The sequence below is a fragment of the Vulpes lagopus genome, chromosome 5 (genome assembly GCF_018345385.1).
Source record: "Vulpes lagopus strain Blue_001 chromosome 5, ASM1834538v1, whole genome shotgun sequence".
Lineage (NCBI taxonomy): Eukaryota > Metazoa > Chordata > Mammalia > Carnivora > Canidae > Vulpes > Vulpes lagopus.
In genome coordinates, this window is record NC_054828.1 from 17,819,894 (window position 1) to 17,839,231 (window position 19,338).

The window sequence follows — 19,338 nt, forward strand, 5'->3', positions numbered from 1 at the left end:
TCCAAAGGCAACAATTCCTCTTCAACTTTCCTGGGGTTACTAGGGTACTTTAAATATTTTATCCAACAAAGACTAACTCTTTCTCAACAAATAAATAGCACCCCCACCCCCAAATTATCAGCTTATGAAACTGATTTCTTTGGAGAGAGAAAAATGAAACCATTGCCAAGGAAAGTAAATGTAAATTACACTCTTTATGAAACCCTAAGAAAGAATTTATTTGAGGAGCACCTGGCTAGCTCAGTCAGTAGAGTGTGACTCTTGATCTTGTGGTCATGAGTCTGATCTCCACTCTGGGCACAGAGATTACTTTAAAAAAATAATAATAATAAAAAGAATTTATCTAAAAATTCTGGTTTTCTATTACAGAAAGGCACTCTAAGTACAGTATCTGTCCTTACCATACCAGCTATGCAGCTACCTGACACAGGATAATCACAGTAATTTTAGACATAAAAAATGTCAACAATAAAAACTTCCCAGTCATTTTCTAGTCCCACAGAAATGGATGGTGCATTAGTGCAGGATCACAGCTCAAACCCATCAAAAGCACAAACGGAAAAGCAGCTTTTCCTGCCGTACCCGTCTCCTCGGTGCTCCAACCATAGTTCCGAGAGTCCTGTAGGGCTTGTCCTAACAGAGCTGCTTGGTGCATCAGTTTTTTAGGTATGCAACCCACATTTACACATGTTCCTCCGAGACCTGCAACAACATGGAGAAATCAGTTTATATCCAGCTTCACAATCCTTGAGAGAAAAAGGTCAATAATTATTGTTATGCTAGGAAAGATCATCATTTATTTGCTTAATGTAGCCAATACTATCTACACAAGTTTATTCCTACGACTCATGGTATTTCTAAGCTCAGAAAGCCTTATATATCAAACATAGTGATACATCCTAAAACGAAAGAAAAATGAGATCTTCCCAATTTCCACAGACTTCAAAGATTCAAAATTAACTGCTGATTAAGATGCCACAAATTGACATTTCACTTTGTCCACAACCCTACTCTCAGCACCACATCTGTGACTAGAACTAAATGGTAAAGGGGTTGTTAAGCTGGCCACGGATGGACTAGAAGTACATACAAAATCTGGTGTATATGAGCATTTTTTAAAGAAGGATTCATGACCAAAACAAAGAAACAAAAAGAAATTTAGCATCTCTGAGCTTAAAGAACATGGCAACAGACTGTCTCCATTAGAACAAAATGTAGACAGGCAGGGAGGGAAGACAAAATGGCATAAACGTACAGGACAGCAGTGGACTTCACAGCTCAGGAAACATAAGCCCTTTGAAGAGAATGCTTCCAGACTGCCACTATGGAGTGGAAGCTCCACAGCCCAGAACACAGCTATGTCCGGCACAAGAATAGTGCCTGACATAAAACTCACACCTAATAGGTACTTGCTGAATGGATTAATCGGAAATTCAGACACTCTCTTATCCAGAGTTCCTGCTTCTTGTCTCCTAATTAGAACAGCTAAGTCATCTTGCTAAGATTTACATTATCACATCAATCCTCGTCTCAAAGGCTTCCTACTATGCTCCAGTTAGATCCAATTTCTCGTCTTGACCTACCAGGACTTGTACACCCTGGCACTTGCCTTCCTCTCCAATCTTACCTCCAGCTCTTACCACTCAAGCTACAACCATGAAGGACTCCTACTTGTCTCAGGGCCTTTTTATGTTCTATTCTCAAGAAAAACTGAGAAAAGTCCCCTGAAAGGTTTTTCCTCAGTTTTTGGCATAGTTCGTTCACTCTTAATTCTTTTGGCCTATCTAAAGGCCACCTCTTCAGAGGTCTTCTCTGATAATCTTCTCAAAGTTAAACTCTTTCCTCTACCCAGGTCCTCCCTATTCCACCATATAATTTTTTTCTAGTACAACTTATCATAATTCATAAAGTTCTTGCTTGTCTCCTCACTAGCATGTAAACTTCACAAAGGCAGGAACTTCATGTCCACCAAGTCCACTGCTATAATCTCCAATGGTTCATAATAAGTGTTTAATTAATACTTATAGAATAAATGAACACAGAATATTTAATTCACCAAGACTGGGAAGCAGCACGGGCTATCCATTAAGATACCTGATTCCAGTTCCTGTTGAATGTAGGAACTGGTTTTAAAACGGAAATCCACAGATAAATGTTTAAACTTTCAGTTAATAAGCCACTAATTTTTAAATTTTTAATTGGGTTTTAGGAGCCATTTAAACCAATTTTGGAATTTGGAAGAGCCAGGGAAAAACCTGCTCTTCCAAATTAACTTCTAAAATATTTTAAAGCTTACCCCATCTAGTTCCACGAGGGGTTGGAGTGACAAAATCCAGGACCATTATCTTCTTATTATATCTGGCTGCCTCCTAGAAAATAAAATTATTAAAATAAATTGGAAAGGTGAATATGACAGACTAGAAATGGGTTATTAAAACTCCACACTCTTCTTATTAAGCTATAGTGCCTAAGGCATAACCAGTTATTACTACCTGGGAATTTCATATACAAAATGATTAGTGTGACTCCAAGATAAAAATTAAGGAACATTCAGACAGTCATAAAGGTAGTTTAAAGAATATGCAGAGTACAGCTATAAAACTGTCCGCTGTAAACAGTAGAATCCTCTTACAGAATTCCACTCAAACAAAAGCATGTTAAGCAATAATCTGAAAAACCTGTGGTCATTTTTAAGCAAACAAGTGAGTATTCAGTAAAAAAGATTTATGACAGTCTACAGCTCTTGATTCAACCTGTATCGTACAAGTATTTTTTAAAGTACTTTTAAGTTTTATCTAATTCAGTATCTGGCAGAATATTGGAAACATTTTTCTTCTAAATTTGTCAGATTTCCTAAAATTTCACATGAGGAGCCAATGATAAAGTTAATGGTATCTAGAAGGTTTCCAAATCAATTTTAGGGGAGTGATCACAACAGTCAGAAAGTCATCTTGCAAAGTATCCTTTATACTTCTCAGAGAATAAGCTTTGTGTACTGGCAACTAGAACTCCAAAGGTTACTTGAAAAGGTTGAGTCTGGTGTCCTTTAAAACCACCAGAACTGGAGTAAAATACATCCAGCATTATTCCTGTATCATTTACAGCAAAGTATTGCTTGATGCCAGACACTGGCCTGATCTTTATCTGGGCAGCTTCATTTGAATCTACCTTTCCTTTTTTTTTTTTTTTTTTTTTTTAAGATTTTATTTGTTTATTTATTCATGATAGACATGGGGCGGGGGTGGGGGGTGGTGGTGGCGGTGGCAGAGACACAGGCAGAGGGAGAAGCAGGCTCCACACAGGAAACCTGATCCTGGGACTCCAGGATCACGCCCTGAGCCAATCAATGGCAGGCGCTAAACTGCTGAGCCACCCAGGGATCCCCTGAATTTACCTTTCCTGATCCACAAGCTACATGTTAGGGGAATATAACCATCTCATCTTTTAAAAGTACCTGTTGGGGAAGGATGACAGGTCCCAAGCTCTTCACACATGGAAAATGTATTTCAATTTAGGGCCAGGAGCCCTACATTTTTTTAGTTTTTAAGTAATCTCTCTTAAGGTTACTCCTTAACCTCTCTTATATATACACATCGTCTACCCTCTTACCCCCAGGCCAGAGTTGGTAGTTATTTCTTAGTTCTCTTCACATACAAAGGAAGCAAACATTTTTAATGATTAAGTTTAAGAACTCGAATTGCTCTCCGCTTTTCTCTTGGGGTAGAGGGCTTGTGAATATTGAAAATCACTGAAGTGAAAAGTTCATATTAATATTTATAAAAAAAGAAAGATATCTAATTTCAAGCCATTTCTAGACAACACCTTGATTATCTTTGAAAAATCAGTCAAAATGAACGAAAACATGTCCCAAAATATTGGGGCTGGTTCTGTTATATAGAAGTACTTTCATAAAGAACCAGTTCAACCTGGAAAAATGATTTATAAAATAGTTCCTTTATACACATGTGCTGCCCAAGTTAATGTGTAAAATGTCACAAGAACGGCTAAAAGAAATTCCAGTGAGAACCAGATTCCAGTAAGAACCAGAAGTCTGTTAGGAATAGGACTATTCTACCCATCCCCCAGGTAACACGGAACTTGCCTTAGCAGCTGCCAGTCCTCCTGAGCCCCCTCCAATGATGATGAGGTCATAGTCATAGACCTCAGGAAGATCCTCAGAGCCATTCATGTTTAGTAGGTTTTGAAGTCTACCCTCTTGATAAGCCTAAAGAAAAACAATGGGAAGGGGAAATACTTTAACTTAAAAGCAGCAATATCTGAAAAATTTTGTGAGAAAACCTTTCTTTAAAGAAAAACAAAAGGAATTTTCAAAGGAAAAATAGTAATTATAGCACACATAACAGAAAATGTGCAACCCTTTTCTGAAGTGGTGATCAATGATTTACTTTTGTTAGGGCTGTTCAAATTCCTTTTTATAGCACAGATAGCTAACTTTGAAATGTTCATATAGTACTTCTACGTAAGTTAGGTCTTCACATTCCAACAAGATCAACTTAGTCTTTTTAATTTTTTTTTTCAACTTAGTCTTAAGTAAATTTTTCCTAGAATTATTATACTTGGTTTCAAATTAGGTTTTTAAAACACTTGTCCTGTATGTTTTTAGTAAAATCATCAATACTAGTCAGCAGCATCTTTATTTTCTATCATCAAAAGTACCACAATGAATGGGCTAAGGTCTCAGGTTAAGATAGAGGACTGGTAAATAGCAACGGAAACAGATCAGCCAAATACTTTCCTACATTGTTTAGGTAAAAATTCAGAACAAAATCACTAATTGACATTTAACTGCATGAATAGTTAAATGTAAAAGTCCCTAATTTTCCAAGGCATTTTAAATAAGCAAAGGGGAAAAAAAAAAAAAGGAAGAAGGATGGAAGAGGCTAAATAAACATGTCCCTGTAAAGCTTCTCTCTCTCTTTTTTTTTTTTTTAAAGAACACATTTTATTTTATTTTATTTTTAGTTTTTAAGTAATCTCTCCCATCCAACATGGGGTTTGAACTCATGACCCCCCTGAGCCAGCCAGGCTCCCCTAAAGCTTACTTCTTTAATCTACTTATGCACAAGGCCTCTGGTATTTTATTTAAAATTTAGTTTCCATGTACCTGACACATAACAAGATATATAAGTGTTATGTACTTTTAATTTTAAAAACCATTTTATTCCTAGCTTTTATACACATTTCGTATTAGTTTGGAAGACTGTTTTGATGATATATTTAATTAGCTTTCATTAAAACAAAAATCTGTGCTAAAGTGAGATAATGGTTAGAAATGTTAATAGGCATGAAAAATTTTTATAAAAATCAAGTTTTAATCTCAATAATAATAATAAAAAAAACAAACTTACCAACCCAGACTGCACATTTTTCTCCTGCCTACCATCAGCTGCAGGGGGTGAAAGGCAGGGTTTAGGGTCAGAAGAGCAGGATGCTTGGGATGTGGAAGGGGGTACAGTGGAGGAAGGTGGAGGAGGCCCGGCACTGTGGCTGCCCCTTGGCAATGTGGCAGGTGCACCTGGTGGCTTGGGGACTGAAGGGAGAACACGTGGAAACCAGCAACAATGGGGAGAAGACTGCATCACCCTGACCATCTGTACAAAAGGTCTAACGTGAGAGGCTGGTAAACACAGCCAGTATTCATCAACTGGCATTATGGCAGAGGCTTCTCCTCCAATACAAGGCACTGTGGGGGGAGGGAAACAATTTGGTAAAAATAGCCATTTAGATTAAAGGATCAATATAAGCTTCAGATAGCAAGCATTACTCTCTTGTTGGTCTCAAAGAGCACAGGTTGACTGGCTGACTTGCTGGCTTAGAGAAATTAATAAATGCAGCTAGATGTTCTTCTGGAAAAACAAAGTATAACCATTCTAAATTTCAGCCTCAATTTTATCTGCAAGTACATGACACAGACAGTACCAGAACAGTCATTGGCTGTCTAAATGGCAATTACCCATTTCATAACCACTTCCCCCCAACATATCCACTAGAACAAAGGAAAGAAAATGCACTGTCATACTGAAAAACCACTTACTCCCTCCACCAGAGCGTAATCTGTTCTGCACTGAAATTCTGGATCACACCTGATTCTTATGGTTCAAGGTGGAAGTCAAATTATATTAACTAGTATACAGATTTTACAAAGAAAGCTGCATGAGCTTGAACACTTCACTCTGTACAAGTAAAATGAGTAAGACACAGGCACCTAAAGCATTCCACTGACCCCAGAACATGGTGCTTTAAAATTTTAATACAACTTAAAACTGAAATTGGTGTCAATAAGGTCCAAATTAAGTGGTTTCCCACCTGAAATATAAATACGATAGACAGTAGAACACAGCTCCCCAAGGCAGGGTCAGGAAGGAGCACACTGATGGCTATGGAGAGGAGGAGAAAAATACCCCCCATTCTCCAATTATGAGTGCTAGAAATAGTGGCCACTGACCATAGTAACTGATAAAGAACAGTTCTCAAACTTTTTAGTCTCTGGATCCTTAAATTACAACCTTAAATTAGTTAGGACCCCAAAGAGCTTTGGTTGGTGTGAGACTTATTTATCAATTTTAGTAGATTAAAATTAAAACTAAGAAAATATTAAAATATCTTAAATTATTAAATATCAGGATGCCTGAGTGGCTCAGTGGTTGAGCATCTGCCTTTGGCTCAGTGCATGATCCCAAAGTCCTGGGACTGAGTCCCACATTGGGCTCCCCAGGGGGAGCCTGCTTCTCCCTCCACCTATGTCTCTGTCCCTCTCTCTGTATCTCTCATGAATAAATAAATAAAATCTTAAATAAATAAATAAATATTAAATACCTTAAGTACTACTGTTAAACATACCTTATTAACAATAATCTTTTGATTAGTGAGAAGGGTGGCATTATTTTATATCTTTGTAACTCTTTTTAATGTCTATCTTAATAAAAGACAGTTCATATCCTTTCTGCAGTCAATCCATTACAGCATTACCTGTCTGGAAAATTCCAGAAAATTGAGAAAGGATTATAACACAAAAGCATCTTAGTATTACGGAAATAATTCTGACTTTCAAGGCCTTCCTCTTCGGGCCTCAGGAGGCCACCAGAGGAATTCAGACCACACTTTGAGATCCACTGCTTTAGGTCTTAAGTGTAATTACACACCACCTTACACCAGGAGGTGTCTGTCTGCCTTAGTTACTGGATATCCTTCCATTTCTTCCATCTGTCTCTCAGGAAAGCTTCTGCCCGCCCATCCCACTCCTAAGTGAAACACTGCTCCAGACTCACCTCTGAAAATGCACAACATAGAAAGTAATTCAAGTGTGCCAGATTTCTTTAAAAATAGAATAATCTTTATCCTCCTTCCCCCCAAACAGGATTCATATCCACTGGGCACAGATGTGTACTAGTTTTACCATTATACATTAGCTCTGGTGTTGGACTCACCTGGGTTAAAATACTTGCTCTACTACTTTCTAAGCTCAGTGAAATAGGCTAATCACTTAATTCTTAAGAGTCTGTTTTCTCATTTTGTAAAATGAAGTTAACATACCCCTGTACTTCACCAACCTCCAGGCTTTAAGTAAAATAATGCATATCGGCAGAACGACTAGTAGGAAAAATCTCTTTAGGTTACTAACTCTCCCCTTCCTAAACAAAAAGGAAATCTGTGTGGTCAAAAAGCTCCTGGAGTGTTTAAAAGATGTCCCTTGCACCGCACCTCACCTCTTCCCATCAAATCCTGGTAAGAGTACAGGAACAGCACATAAACCTCGATGCTAAATTATTTTTATTCAATGTACACAAACACACTATTCTTTCTAAAGCATTCCTTTAGGGGCTAAAGGGAAGGGTTCTTTTACCAACATTCTAAGACTCCAACACAATGGCCGTTTCTTCCATTAGATCTCCCCTAAAGTTCTCTTATTGTTTCTTGTCACTCCATTGCATATAGCATATTCTCACACGAAGCAGCAGAGGGAGACTTCACTACAGTAGTAAATGTGAAGACAGATTTAAGGAGTTGCACTGGCAGGTTTGAAAATGGAGGAAGAGATGGGGAATCAAGGAATACAGGTAGCCTCCAAAACCTGAAAGAGGAAAGAAAACAGATTCTCCCTCCAGAGCCTCAGCAGAAGCAGCCCTGCTGACATCTTCATTTTAGCCCAGAGAAACAGGTTTGACTTTCAACCACTAGAACTATAAGATAATAAATTTCTGTTGTTTTAAGCCAGTAAACATTTGGTAAATTGTTACAGCAGCAATAGGACACCAATACACTCAGTGAAATATAAAGTACGTAAGAAATGGTCCACCACGTTTCCCCCAGTGCCTAGAGCAGTGTTAGAGCAGTGTCTGGTACAGAGAGCACTCAAACAACTAAGTTAGCAAGTGCCAATTTCAATAGCTTGGTAATGGAGTCCTCAAAACAAAGGCAAATGCATGATGAAGTCCTATCCTGACGTAGAGTGAATGAACCATAACAGAGATGTCACCACTGAAGGAGGTGGCAATGCAGAATTTCTGACCGTGAGATTGAGGCACTAACATGCATGATCACAACAGGCCAGACACAGTGCTAGATGCTTTATATATATTATCCCATTTAATCCTCACAACAGTCATCCAAGCAAACGTCATTCCCATCTCTCCTAAGTGACAATATAGAGATCCTTGGAGATGAACTTGCCATGAATCAAAAACTGAACCCAAGAGTAAGTGATTACAAGCTCTTGCTTTTCTCACTATACCATGCCCAGTAACTCATATTTCGAAGAACAGTTGACCCTTGAACATCAAGGGTTTGAAATGCAGTCCACTTATACAGATTGTTTTCAATATGGTATTTTAAGTGTATTTTCTCTTGTCAGTTTTTAAAAATTTCATTGATTTGAGAGAGGGCACACAAGTGAAAGAGAGAAGGGGGAGGTGCAAAGGGGGAGGGAAAGGGAGAAGGAGTGAAGAGAATTTTGAGTAGTCAGCACTGGGCACAAGCTCGACATGGGGCTTGATCCCACAACCCTGAGATCATGACCTGAGCTGAAATGAAGGGTCAGACGCTTAATGACTGAGCCACCCAAAGCACCCCATTCCTTATAATCTTTTTTCTCTAGCTTCCTCTATTGTTAAGAATACAGTACATAATACATTTAACATGTTTCAACTAACTCTTTATGCTAATGGTAAGGCTTCTGGTCAACAGTAAGCTATTAAGTTTATGGGGAGTCGAAAGTTATACCTAAATTTTTAACTGTGCAGGGGGGATGGTGTCCCTAACTCCCTCATGGTTCAAGAGTTACTATACTCGTCACAGAGATTTTCTAACTTTATACTTAAACATAATAGACATATTATGTAAATATAATAGAGGTATCATTCCCACTTAGCAAGTCAAAAACCTAAGGTTTACATGTTCAATAATTTGTCCAAAGCCTCTAACTAGAATGGTTAGTCAGGATTTGATGCCAGGTGCTTTATTTTTTTTTTAAATTTTTTTAATTGGAGTTCAACTTGCCAACATATAGCATAACACCCAATGCTCATCCCGCCAAGTGCCCCCCCTCAGTGCCCATCACCCAGTCACCCCAACCCCCACCCACCTCCCCTTCCACTACCCCTTGTTCATTTCCCAGAGTTAGGTGTCTCTCATATTTTGTCACCCTCACTGATATTTTCAATCATTTTCTCTCCTTTCCCTTTATTCCCTTTCACTAATTTTTATATTCCCCAAATGAATGAGACCATATAATGTTTGTCCTTTGCCGATTGACTGTTTCACTCAGCATAATACTCTCTATCCAGGTCCCTCCACATCGAAGCAAATGGTGCGTATTTGTCGTTTCTAATGGCTGAGTAATATTCCATTGTATACATATACCACATCTTCATTATCCATTCATCTTTTAATGGACACCGAGATGCCAGGTGCTTTAATCAGAAAAGTGATCGTTACACAATAAAGTTCTAATTAAAATTTTTTTCCATAGGGACACCTGGGTGGCTCAGTGGTTCAGCATCTGCCTTTGGCTCAGGGCGTGATCCCAGAGTCCCATGATCAAGTGCATGGAGCCTGCTTCTCCCTTTCCCTATGTCTCTGCCTCTATGTCTCTCATGAATAAATACATTTTTTCCCCATAATATTCTCCTAAAATTCAACTGAGTTTATTGAACCTGTGAAATTTAAGCCACTCTAATTATATTACTGGGAAAATACCAGATCTGCAGTTGGGCTCATACCTATCTCCATAATTATCTGTTTGTCTATTCTTTTTTTTTTTTCTTCCAAGTAAGCAGTCACTTTAATTTCAAAGAGATGAGGCAACTGAGGTGTCACAATAACCAGCAGAAATACAAACAAGGGGTCACACCATGATTTGTATATTAAAAGCTATAACTTTAGAGAAGGCCCCCAAAATTACCTTTCCCCTAAACCTGTACATCTTCTGTTGTTTTAGTCAAGTCTCCAATACTCCCTGTAAAGAAAGATACAGGGCACCTAACAGAACAACCTGGGGATGAGTAAAAAAGGGAGGCAGGATCTTCTTGCTACCAAGAATGTCAAATCTCTGGAAAACCCAAGAAATTTGGTTGGGAGAGACAAGCTAAAGTGAGCATCAGCGAGAGTAAATGGTTTTTCCCTGACTGCTAAATAAATCTAAGAGTGGTAGACACCAGAAGGGTTAGCATTCCTTCAAGACATGAAAAAGGGGAAGGGATGGCTACATTAGAAAACTGAGCAAGTTTCAAGAGAAATCTGGCTTTTGGCTAAAAACAACTATTACTGAAGAATCTTCCCCACACATACATTAAGATCGCTCCTGTCAATCCTGATGTCATTTATTCAGTCTTTGGACTTCCCTTCCCTGTACCACACTAGACTTAGGAAAATTTATTGTTACTTCTATGGAAAACAGATACTTCTCCATTTGCCAAATCATGCCTAAGGGCAAAATTCACTACCAAAGATTAAGCTCCCTTAGAGATCAAGAAAAGCAGCCTACAGGGCACCTGCCTGGCCAGTCAGTGGAGCATGTGACTCTTGATCTCTGGGTCCTGAGTTGAAGCCCCACATAGGGCATGGAGCCTATGAAAAAGAACAAGAAGAAGAAGAAGAAAAGAAGAAGGAAAGAAAGAAAAGCAGCTTATTTAGGCATGCTCTGTACCTTCAAAATTATTTTCTTAAAAACTTAAATTTTTGGTATAACCTCAAAATAAAATTGTAATTTATAACCTTAAAACAACTGCAAGCAACAAAAAGAAAAAAAAAAAGCTTTCATGGTTAAATAAAGAACATTTGGAGAAGTCAATTACACATTTCATTTTTTTTAAAGATTTTATTTATTTATTCATGAGAGAGAGAGAAGAGAGGCAGAGACACACGCAACAGGGAGAAGCAGGCTCCATGCCGGGAGCCTGATGCGGGACTCGATCCTGGGACTCCAGGATCATGCCCCGGGCCAAAGGCAGGCACTAAACCCCTGAGCCACCCAGGGATCCCCAATTACACATCTCAGTATAAAGAGAGATTGTTTCCAGGCATTTAAAGCCCAAATAAGAAACAAAATTGAACTGGGAATTTTCAAGGCTGTAACATAATGAAACACCACTGATTCTGAAGGTCACTCTGTGCACTAGCAGAAATTACCAAGGGTTTGGAGATTAGAGACTAGAGAAGAAATTAACCAAGTAGATAAAGCCTATAACTGGTTTGTGTTTGAAAAAAAAAATACCTTCTACCTTTGAGGATACTAATAATAAGGTAATTCAATTTTTGCTCAGTTTAACATTCAAATGGAACACCAAATCTCCTGATTCTCTGGTGCCATTATTTCTTGTAATTCCATGTATTTGCCTCTGTATTCCCCTGCCTAGAATACCTTTCCTATCTTTGACTAATCGCTGCTCACCTTTCAGCATACACTTAATTGATGCCTCACCTGACAAAAGTAGAATGACTCTACAGTAGATAAGTCTCAACACAGGAAAATTCTTTACAATATAGATATCCACTCATTAATCATACTGAATCCTCTGCAATGAAGCTTGGCATCTAGATTTTTTTTCTGCAGCATTAACATTGCTTATTCACTGCCCTAAGGATAAAGTCTTCCTTGAACTTTTTTTTTTTTTTCACAGCTTCCCCTAACCTTGTTAGGAACCCCATATGGGATTCTTTTTGTTCCCTCTAACAGAGGAAGCAAGGCAGTATCACAGAGCATCATAAAATTGATATTTTTGGTAAATTATCAAATGCCTTTTAACTTATGAAATTCAGAACTGATTTTTATTGATAAAGACTTAAAGGGCATTCAAAAAATCTTGCAAACATGCAAGTGAATATTTTTTAATAACAGAAGATCATGACAACCTTATAAAGTACCAAAAAAATACACTGCACAGTAAAACAATTTCCGGTGTTTCTGAAAACACTTTTTCATTCTACATGAAATACAGTATGTGCTTCTGCTTGGATTTTACTCTCCATTTTGAGATACACTAGGAAAGCCAGATAATGCAGCCTATACTAAGAACAAAAATCCCTAGTATGAGTTTGTGATCATAGCCTCTGAAATTTCAAAAGTTGCCACAATATTTTTCCAGTCCTGTAAACTTAAAGATATAACTCCTTGTTTCCTGCCATGAGAACTGGGATCATTTCCCTCATCCACTTGGTTAATATTAATCGGCTCTAATATTGGCAGCCTGTCTTGGTCAAGCCTTATTCTCGCAAAACCATCCCTTATAATGAAAGAAACATAAAATATATTCTCCACAGTACGAGAAAAAGAGTTTGGATCAATCACAAACTCAAAATAGGACACAGGAGTATCAGGATACTTTCGAAAGTACGTTTGCAACAATCCCAAGATTCTCTCTACTTCTTTTTCTGTTGCTTCTTGATTGTTACTCAGGTCCAACTTCCTCAGCTTTGTAGGCATATCCCCACTTTCTTCTACTTTGTGAGCTTTTTTGTGGTGTTCAAGTCGGGGCTTTGGTGCAGGTTTGGACTTGAATGAACCGAAAATAAAGTGAAATGTTTCAGCTTGCAATATCCAGGATGTTGCTTCCTTCTGTACTGTCTCCCAGAAGGAAAGAGCTATGTTATCATCACAGCCACTCAGTTCACCAGGTTCATCATCTTCCATCCAGTTCAGACCCACAAATATAAACAGAAAGTCACAAAACGCTACTTGATTAAAAAAGCTCATATCAGAGTTTAGTTGCTTTGCTTTTTCTTTACCCAAATCAGAAGCCAAAACAAGAAACTGGGCATCGAGAGCCGCTTCCCTTGTTCGGCTCACTCCATCAAATAGGACATTGGCTTCTTCAAGAGCCTCGGTTAACGAGTCGCTGGCAGTGTTCACGATGTCATCGCGGTTCTGCTGGACGTTATAGATGAGCTGCCGGTACTGCTTGCGGATTTTCCGGCATTTCTCCTCGTCATCCGCAAGCTCTAGGAGGCTGGGGTCTATGTCGGCCTCCCCACAGCTGAGGTCGTCAGAGCAGCCATCGGCCGCTTCCACTTTCACGGGCTCCTCCTCGTCGTCCGCCTGTTTCACCGAGTACACAGTAGCAGCGAGGGTCCCCGCTGGCGCCGCTCCTTCCTCTACCGCTCCCGCGCGGGAGCCTGTCTCGTCAGACATTTCGGGGCCGGCGCACTCACTGACACTCGGCTAACGGCCCTCGCGACGTTTCCGACAAGAGCGGAAATTGAAGGGGGTCGGTGGGAGCAGAGGACGTCCGCCCATGCGCACTGGCCAGGCCCCGCGCCCCGCCCCCAGCTCCCAGCTCGCCCCGCCCCTCGGTGGCGGGAGCCCAGACCAGCCGCGGCGGGCAGCGTGGAACGCGAGCAATAATGGGCCCCCCTCCACAGGCGAACAATACCCGCTCAAACGACAGCTTTATTTTAGCAATTACCGACAGGGTCCTCTAGCTTTCAAAGAAATACCTGAAAATCTTACGACATTTTAAAATTGAGGGGGAGGGGGAGGGACTAAAGGCCCTGCGCTTTGAAACACTTGCTGTCACATACTGCAGTTAGGTCAACCTATGGTTTTCGTTTTTACTCTGATTAAATGGTCGAGTGTTTAGAGTTTTCTTTTCTGTGTGTTTTTAAAAAACTAAATCTGGCTTTGCTGTCAACTGCCCATAATGCTAAGCATTGTGAGTTGCAGAACGTCCACTACAAAGAGGCCGAATTCTCAGGGTTCATTTGCAAGGTTTGGAATTTATTCATTATACAAATGCATATTGGGTTAATTACCCTACACCGCCTCTCAGAAGCCAGACCCCTTTCAATCAACAGAGGAGGCAGCTGCCAGGCAAGTGAGTGGCTGAGCTGGCGCAGGGGCAAAAGGTGGGGGAATGTCAGGCATTACCCAAGTGACCTTTGGGTCTCCACCACCCAAGGGTGGAAGAATAAAGTGGGTACAGTCTCTGCAAAAAGTGGTTTATTTGGAAGCTTACCAAAGGCTAAAAGCCACAGACTGTGGAGAGAAAGCTAAGCCCTGAAAGGTGAGCAAAGCTATTAAGATTTTAAACACAATCTGGGGCAGCGCCGGTGGCTCAGCGGTTTAGCGCCGCCTTCGGTCCAGAGCGTGATCCTGGAGACCAGGATAAGTCCCGCGTCAGGCTCCCTGCATGGAGCCTGCTTCTCCCTCTGCCTGTGTCTCTGCCTCTCTCTCTCTTTGTCTCTCATGAATAAAAACAAATAAAATCTTAAAAAAAAAAAAATCTGATGTAAGGGTATGAAAGTGAATGCTGCAAATCAAGTGACTACTTTGGAAAATTCACCCACTAGTTCACTGGGAATTCACATACAGTTGGGAGAAAGGGCTTACTTAATTAGCTCAATGGTTTCATAAGTAGCAAAGTATATGTAACAATAAGGAATATATTTTGTTAAAGAGAACAAAATAAAGTGCATTCTTAGCCCACAGGATCAAAAGCTTTTCACTTCAACAGGTGCCCCTTTAATGGGGGCTGGAGGAGGGGGGCTGAATACCATACTGCACCTGTCAACTCTGGTTTCTGGGGACTAGGAAGTAAACTAGCCCTACCTTCCTTCCTATGCATCTAGACTAGTTCATTTTTCCTTGTTTTTGGCAGAAAGTTTCTTGTAAATGCATTAGCAGCACAACCTAGTATTAAATTTCTCTGACCTATTTATATTACTCTTCATCCACCACAATTTTCTTTTTTTAAGATTATTTATTTTATTTGAGTGAGAGAGGAGGTGGAGGAGCAATGGGAGAGGGACATGCAGACTCCACACTAAGCCTCACCCAGGGCTCTATCCCACACTCCTGAGATCACAACCTGAGCCAAGACCAAGAGTTTGGAAGCTCAAGTGACTGAGCCACCAAAACACACCACCACCACCACACACAGTTTTTTAAAGTAGAGGTATAATTCAGAGGGAAAAATATGCATTTTTCAAAAACACCAGGCATTATGGCTATTCATGCATAAATATTATCCTGCTGTATTAGACTGAACTACTCTAATGCAAGAATCTGGTTTTAAATCTTCCAAGCAAAGCTGTTTTCACATGAACATAATTGAATACGCACACTGGAATGTATAAATGGATGTAGATAAGAAACACAGTTCCAGCACCTATTGCCAAGTTATTTGGCAGAAAAGATCAATTTCACAGATTAGTGGGAAAAAATAGATCCAACACACTGAAAATAAAAGTTGACTGCTTTTCAGAAAGTCAACCTTTACTCTTCTCTGAAATAATGGAAAAGCAAGAGAAAAACAAAGGTGAGCCCTAGTTATCATCAAAGGGTCATATTTTCCTCCCCAAGTCTGGCCAATTACAAACTATTTAAATGTTTTAAATCTTAGATGAAGAGACGTAGTTAATTACAAGTTCCAAAACAAAAAATATTTTCTTTTAGTTAACCATATTCTTGGGAGCTCTTATATCTTCTTCAAATTCAGTAAAAGCAATTTATAAAAGAACTCCAAAAGACAAGCCAACCTTCCCACCCTAAGGTGTCTAAAATTTTCTCCTGTCTCACCAGAGGGAAAACAGGCAGACAACAATTTGCTCTACACACAGAGGCTTTCATCTAAGAATTTCAAAATTGTTTAGAAAAATAATTCTCCCACCCTACTTATAAAGTATTACTTGTACCATTTACAGGGATTTCTCAGGAGATAACAGCCCACACAACTTGCTCAGAGCAACAGAACACATCAAGACAAGCATCATATTATTAAGCAGTGATTTCCAATGCTGAATTCATTCATTAGATGCTAGTTAGATCTCAATCCCTAAGGACCTTGGTAACATGTAACATATCATCATCCTCAGAAAGTCAAATTTGCATTATATAAATTCAGCTTTTAAACTCTGCCTTCAGAGCAAAGTTTAAATGTCGCTACAAACTGCAGATCCCAAGGCTAATGATTTTCCTTAGTCATTTAAAAAAATGGGATTTCTATACTTGCAAATCCTAAAATCACTATATAGTGATTTTCTACCCTAAAGTCCAATTACTCATGATAATTATATAAAAGCAGCTTAAAAAGAAGGAACAGCAATAAATTGTTATGCTGGTAAACTTCTTTATGGATTGTAAAAGAAAGCAAACATGCACTAGCACTACAAAGAAATCACTAAAGTCTACCTTCCTTATTCAGTAAGGCTAGTTCAGGTCACCATGACACAGGGCTTGGGCTTCAAGATAATTCGGCTCTTCCCCTTCCCCCTTTTCCTCTTTCAAAAGGAGTTGCTGCCAAATGCTCAATATGGCCCAACATCTCCTTTCTTCTCTTCAGTTTTTTCTATTTTCCAGTCCCCCTTTACTACAAGTTCAGAATCATTCATTTCCAGCTCTTAGGCTCTCTCCCACAACACCAGGGCTCAACACAAACATGATGGGGTGGATGTCACAGGTTCCAGGCCTCTCTATGGCCAAATAAAAAAAGAACTCACACAGGGTCAGTGGGGGTTTTTATGCAGGATTAATCGATAATGGACCCAGAGACTTCTGGGCCAAAGCCAGGGACCAATCAGGTTTGAGTCCCACACTACAGCAGATATGCTTAGCCTATTAGCTACTTCCCTGAACTTTCCTGTTCTTTCTTTCACAGCTGTTTCTCTTCTCTCATCCTGCCAGGGTATCTATCTATTTTATACTCAGCAGAGAAGTCTTGCTGACAAAAGCACTAGTTTGATTTGTCAGAGTAGCAGGGTTATTAGGTATATTTTCTCTTTCATCTTAAGGTTATGCTTTTGCTTTGGTTGGTATTTTTGTATTTAAGGTAAGCTTTGCCACGATCAAGGCAGATACATATTTTTTTAAATAACCATGGACAGTGGAAGGAGGCAAACCCAAGTTCCAATCTTGACCTATTATTAGTTATTAGGTTTCTCTTAGGTAGGTGGCTTAACTGCTCAGCTTCCAGGTTCCTCATCTGAAATACTACTAGTTACACACCATAAAGCTACTGTTAAGTACTAAATGAGAATTATGGGACAGATCTGATCATACTTTCAACTCTGAGTAGGCACTTAGTAAGTCTTAAATTATCCCAAAGGTACTAAATGTTTATTAGTAAACATTAGGAACTAAACAGAAAAAAAAAGTATACAAACCAGTAGCCTCACTCCTGAATGCTGTTTTAGGAACAGGAAAATATTTTAAAGGTTAAATCCATAAGCAGGAATACAGGAATATGTCCCACTATAACTAATGCCAGTGAAAAGAAAATTGCCATATAATGCAATTTAAAAACCTACTAAGGTTTCAACTAATGGAAGGGCACATCATACTTTGAAGAGGTAAAAAAAAAACCAACCCAGTACTAGATAGATAATCTGAACCAGGTCTATTAAGAGTCTGAGATTATATGCAAAATTCTTATGTATACTTTTCTCATGAGTGGTTCCTTGGATTTTAGCAGATTCTTAAAAAACAAAACAAAACAAAACAAAACACATACAGTACCCAAGAGAGGCTTCAAATAACTCTTCTATTCAAATAACATGGCTTTACTGTTAGTGAAGTAAAAGATAAAATGACAGTCAAGTGCCACAGAATAATGCAGATCCAAGCATTTAAATACTTAAGAGTACATAAAACCTCCACCCTTACTCTGTGGTCAAAGTCATACACTTCACTGTCACCAGAAAACCCTGTCCTGGCTGACTTACGAAGCCTCAAGAACAAACATAAACAAGGGTGTGAGTTGAGAATAGAACCTTTCAGGTTATGAGAGCAATTACCAACTCTCTTAGGACACACCTCAGAAGTCAGCAATGACCAGGAGCATCATTTTGATAGACTACAGGCAGGAAAGTACTGGGTATTAAAGAAGGCAGTCTTGAAGGAACTCACTCTGGAAGCCTGGGCTCAAATCAAGACTAGTGCTTTATTAATTTCCATCTATTTTCTTCACAGTCTGAATTTCCTCCTTTGTAAAAATGAGTCTATTGGAGATCTTCTCTGCCACACAGAGTGGTTGTCACTCTTTATTAAAAAAAACGATAAAGAAACATTCTTTGACAAATTTATCTTAAAATATATACATTTGCCCTACAGATTTGTGTTACAGAGAGCAAAGACAGTGCCTAGCCCAAAGTTGAGAACACAAGTATTCAATAAATAGTAGCTAAATAAATGTAATGTGATTTCCTTCTAAACTGACCCGGACACCTGCTTAACACAATGAAGGCAGATAATGCTGCTGTCATATAGCTTTTAAAATTCTAAACTGTCTATACACACTGCCTAGAATCTCTCCAGAATATCTTAGGGGTTGGTCTCAGGTAGAGACAGTCTATCTTCTCAAAATTAGATACCCTGTAGCTAAATATCTCACTTGAAGTGAGTCTCCTCTGGCCCTATCACCATCCATTCATTCAACAAATACTTACTGAATGCACACTAGGTGTTAAAACACACACACACACACACACACACGATACAAAAAAAAAAAAATCATTTTTGTCCTAAAGGAACACACAATTTAGTAGGCACAGAGGAATGCAGTTCCACTCAGCAAGCATTTAATGAATGAAAGCCATCTGCCAGAGCTACGCTAGAAATACCAAGATTTGCATGGGCTCAGGCCTGAATGATGAGCACACAATCACACTAGGGAGATCAGGCATGTATCCTAGTAGCTGTAAAATGAAGTGCCCGCAGGTATGAGTACAACACAGTGAATTTCAGACAGGCCTGGATTCCATTCCTGCTTCTGCCATGTAACTTGCTGTCTCATCTATAAAACTAGATAATAACCCCTTCTGCACAGGACTCCTGTGAGAATTTAATCACCTAGGTATTATATAGCATGGAGAGCCTAAGGTATAGTAGAT

General features: G+C 39.2%; 2 protein-coding genes across 6 annotated transcripts in view; both read right to left on the reverse strand.

Moving 5' to 3' along the window:
• Positions 1–19,338, reverse strand: part of TXNRD1 (thioredoxin reductase 1) — a 121,971-nt gene that overhangs the window by 39,291 nt on the left and 63,342 nt on the right. For 3 of the 5 annotated variants that reach the window (XM_041757300.1, XM_041757301.1, XM_041757302.1), the window contains 4 exons: positions 5,370–5,704; positions 4,103–4,225; positions 2,297–2,369; positions 583–702 (listed from right to left, as the gene is read on the reverse strand). In XM_041757300.1, coding sequence (XP_041613234.1) covers positions 583–702; positions 2,297–2,369; positions 4,103–4,225; positions 5,370–5,704 — 651 coding nt within the window. The remainder of the gene's footprint in view (positions 1–582; positions 703–2,296; positions 2,370–4,102; positions 4,226–5,369; positions 5,705–19,338) is intronic. The other 2 variants (XM_041757304.1, XM_041757303.1) reach the window with 1 other exon arrangement.
• On the reverse strand, positions 9,793–15,297 carry EID3 (EP300 interacting inhibitor of differentiation 3). Its single transcript, XM_041757305.1, has one exon. It carries the CDS (start codon positions 13,643–13,645, stop codon positions 12,542–12,544), a length of 1,104 nt encoding a protein of 367 aa, XP_041613239.1. The 5' UTR covers positions 13,646–15,297; the 3' UTR covers positions 9,793–12,541.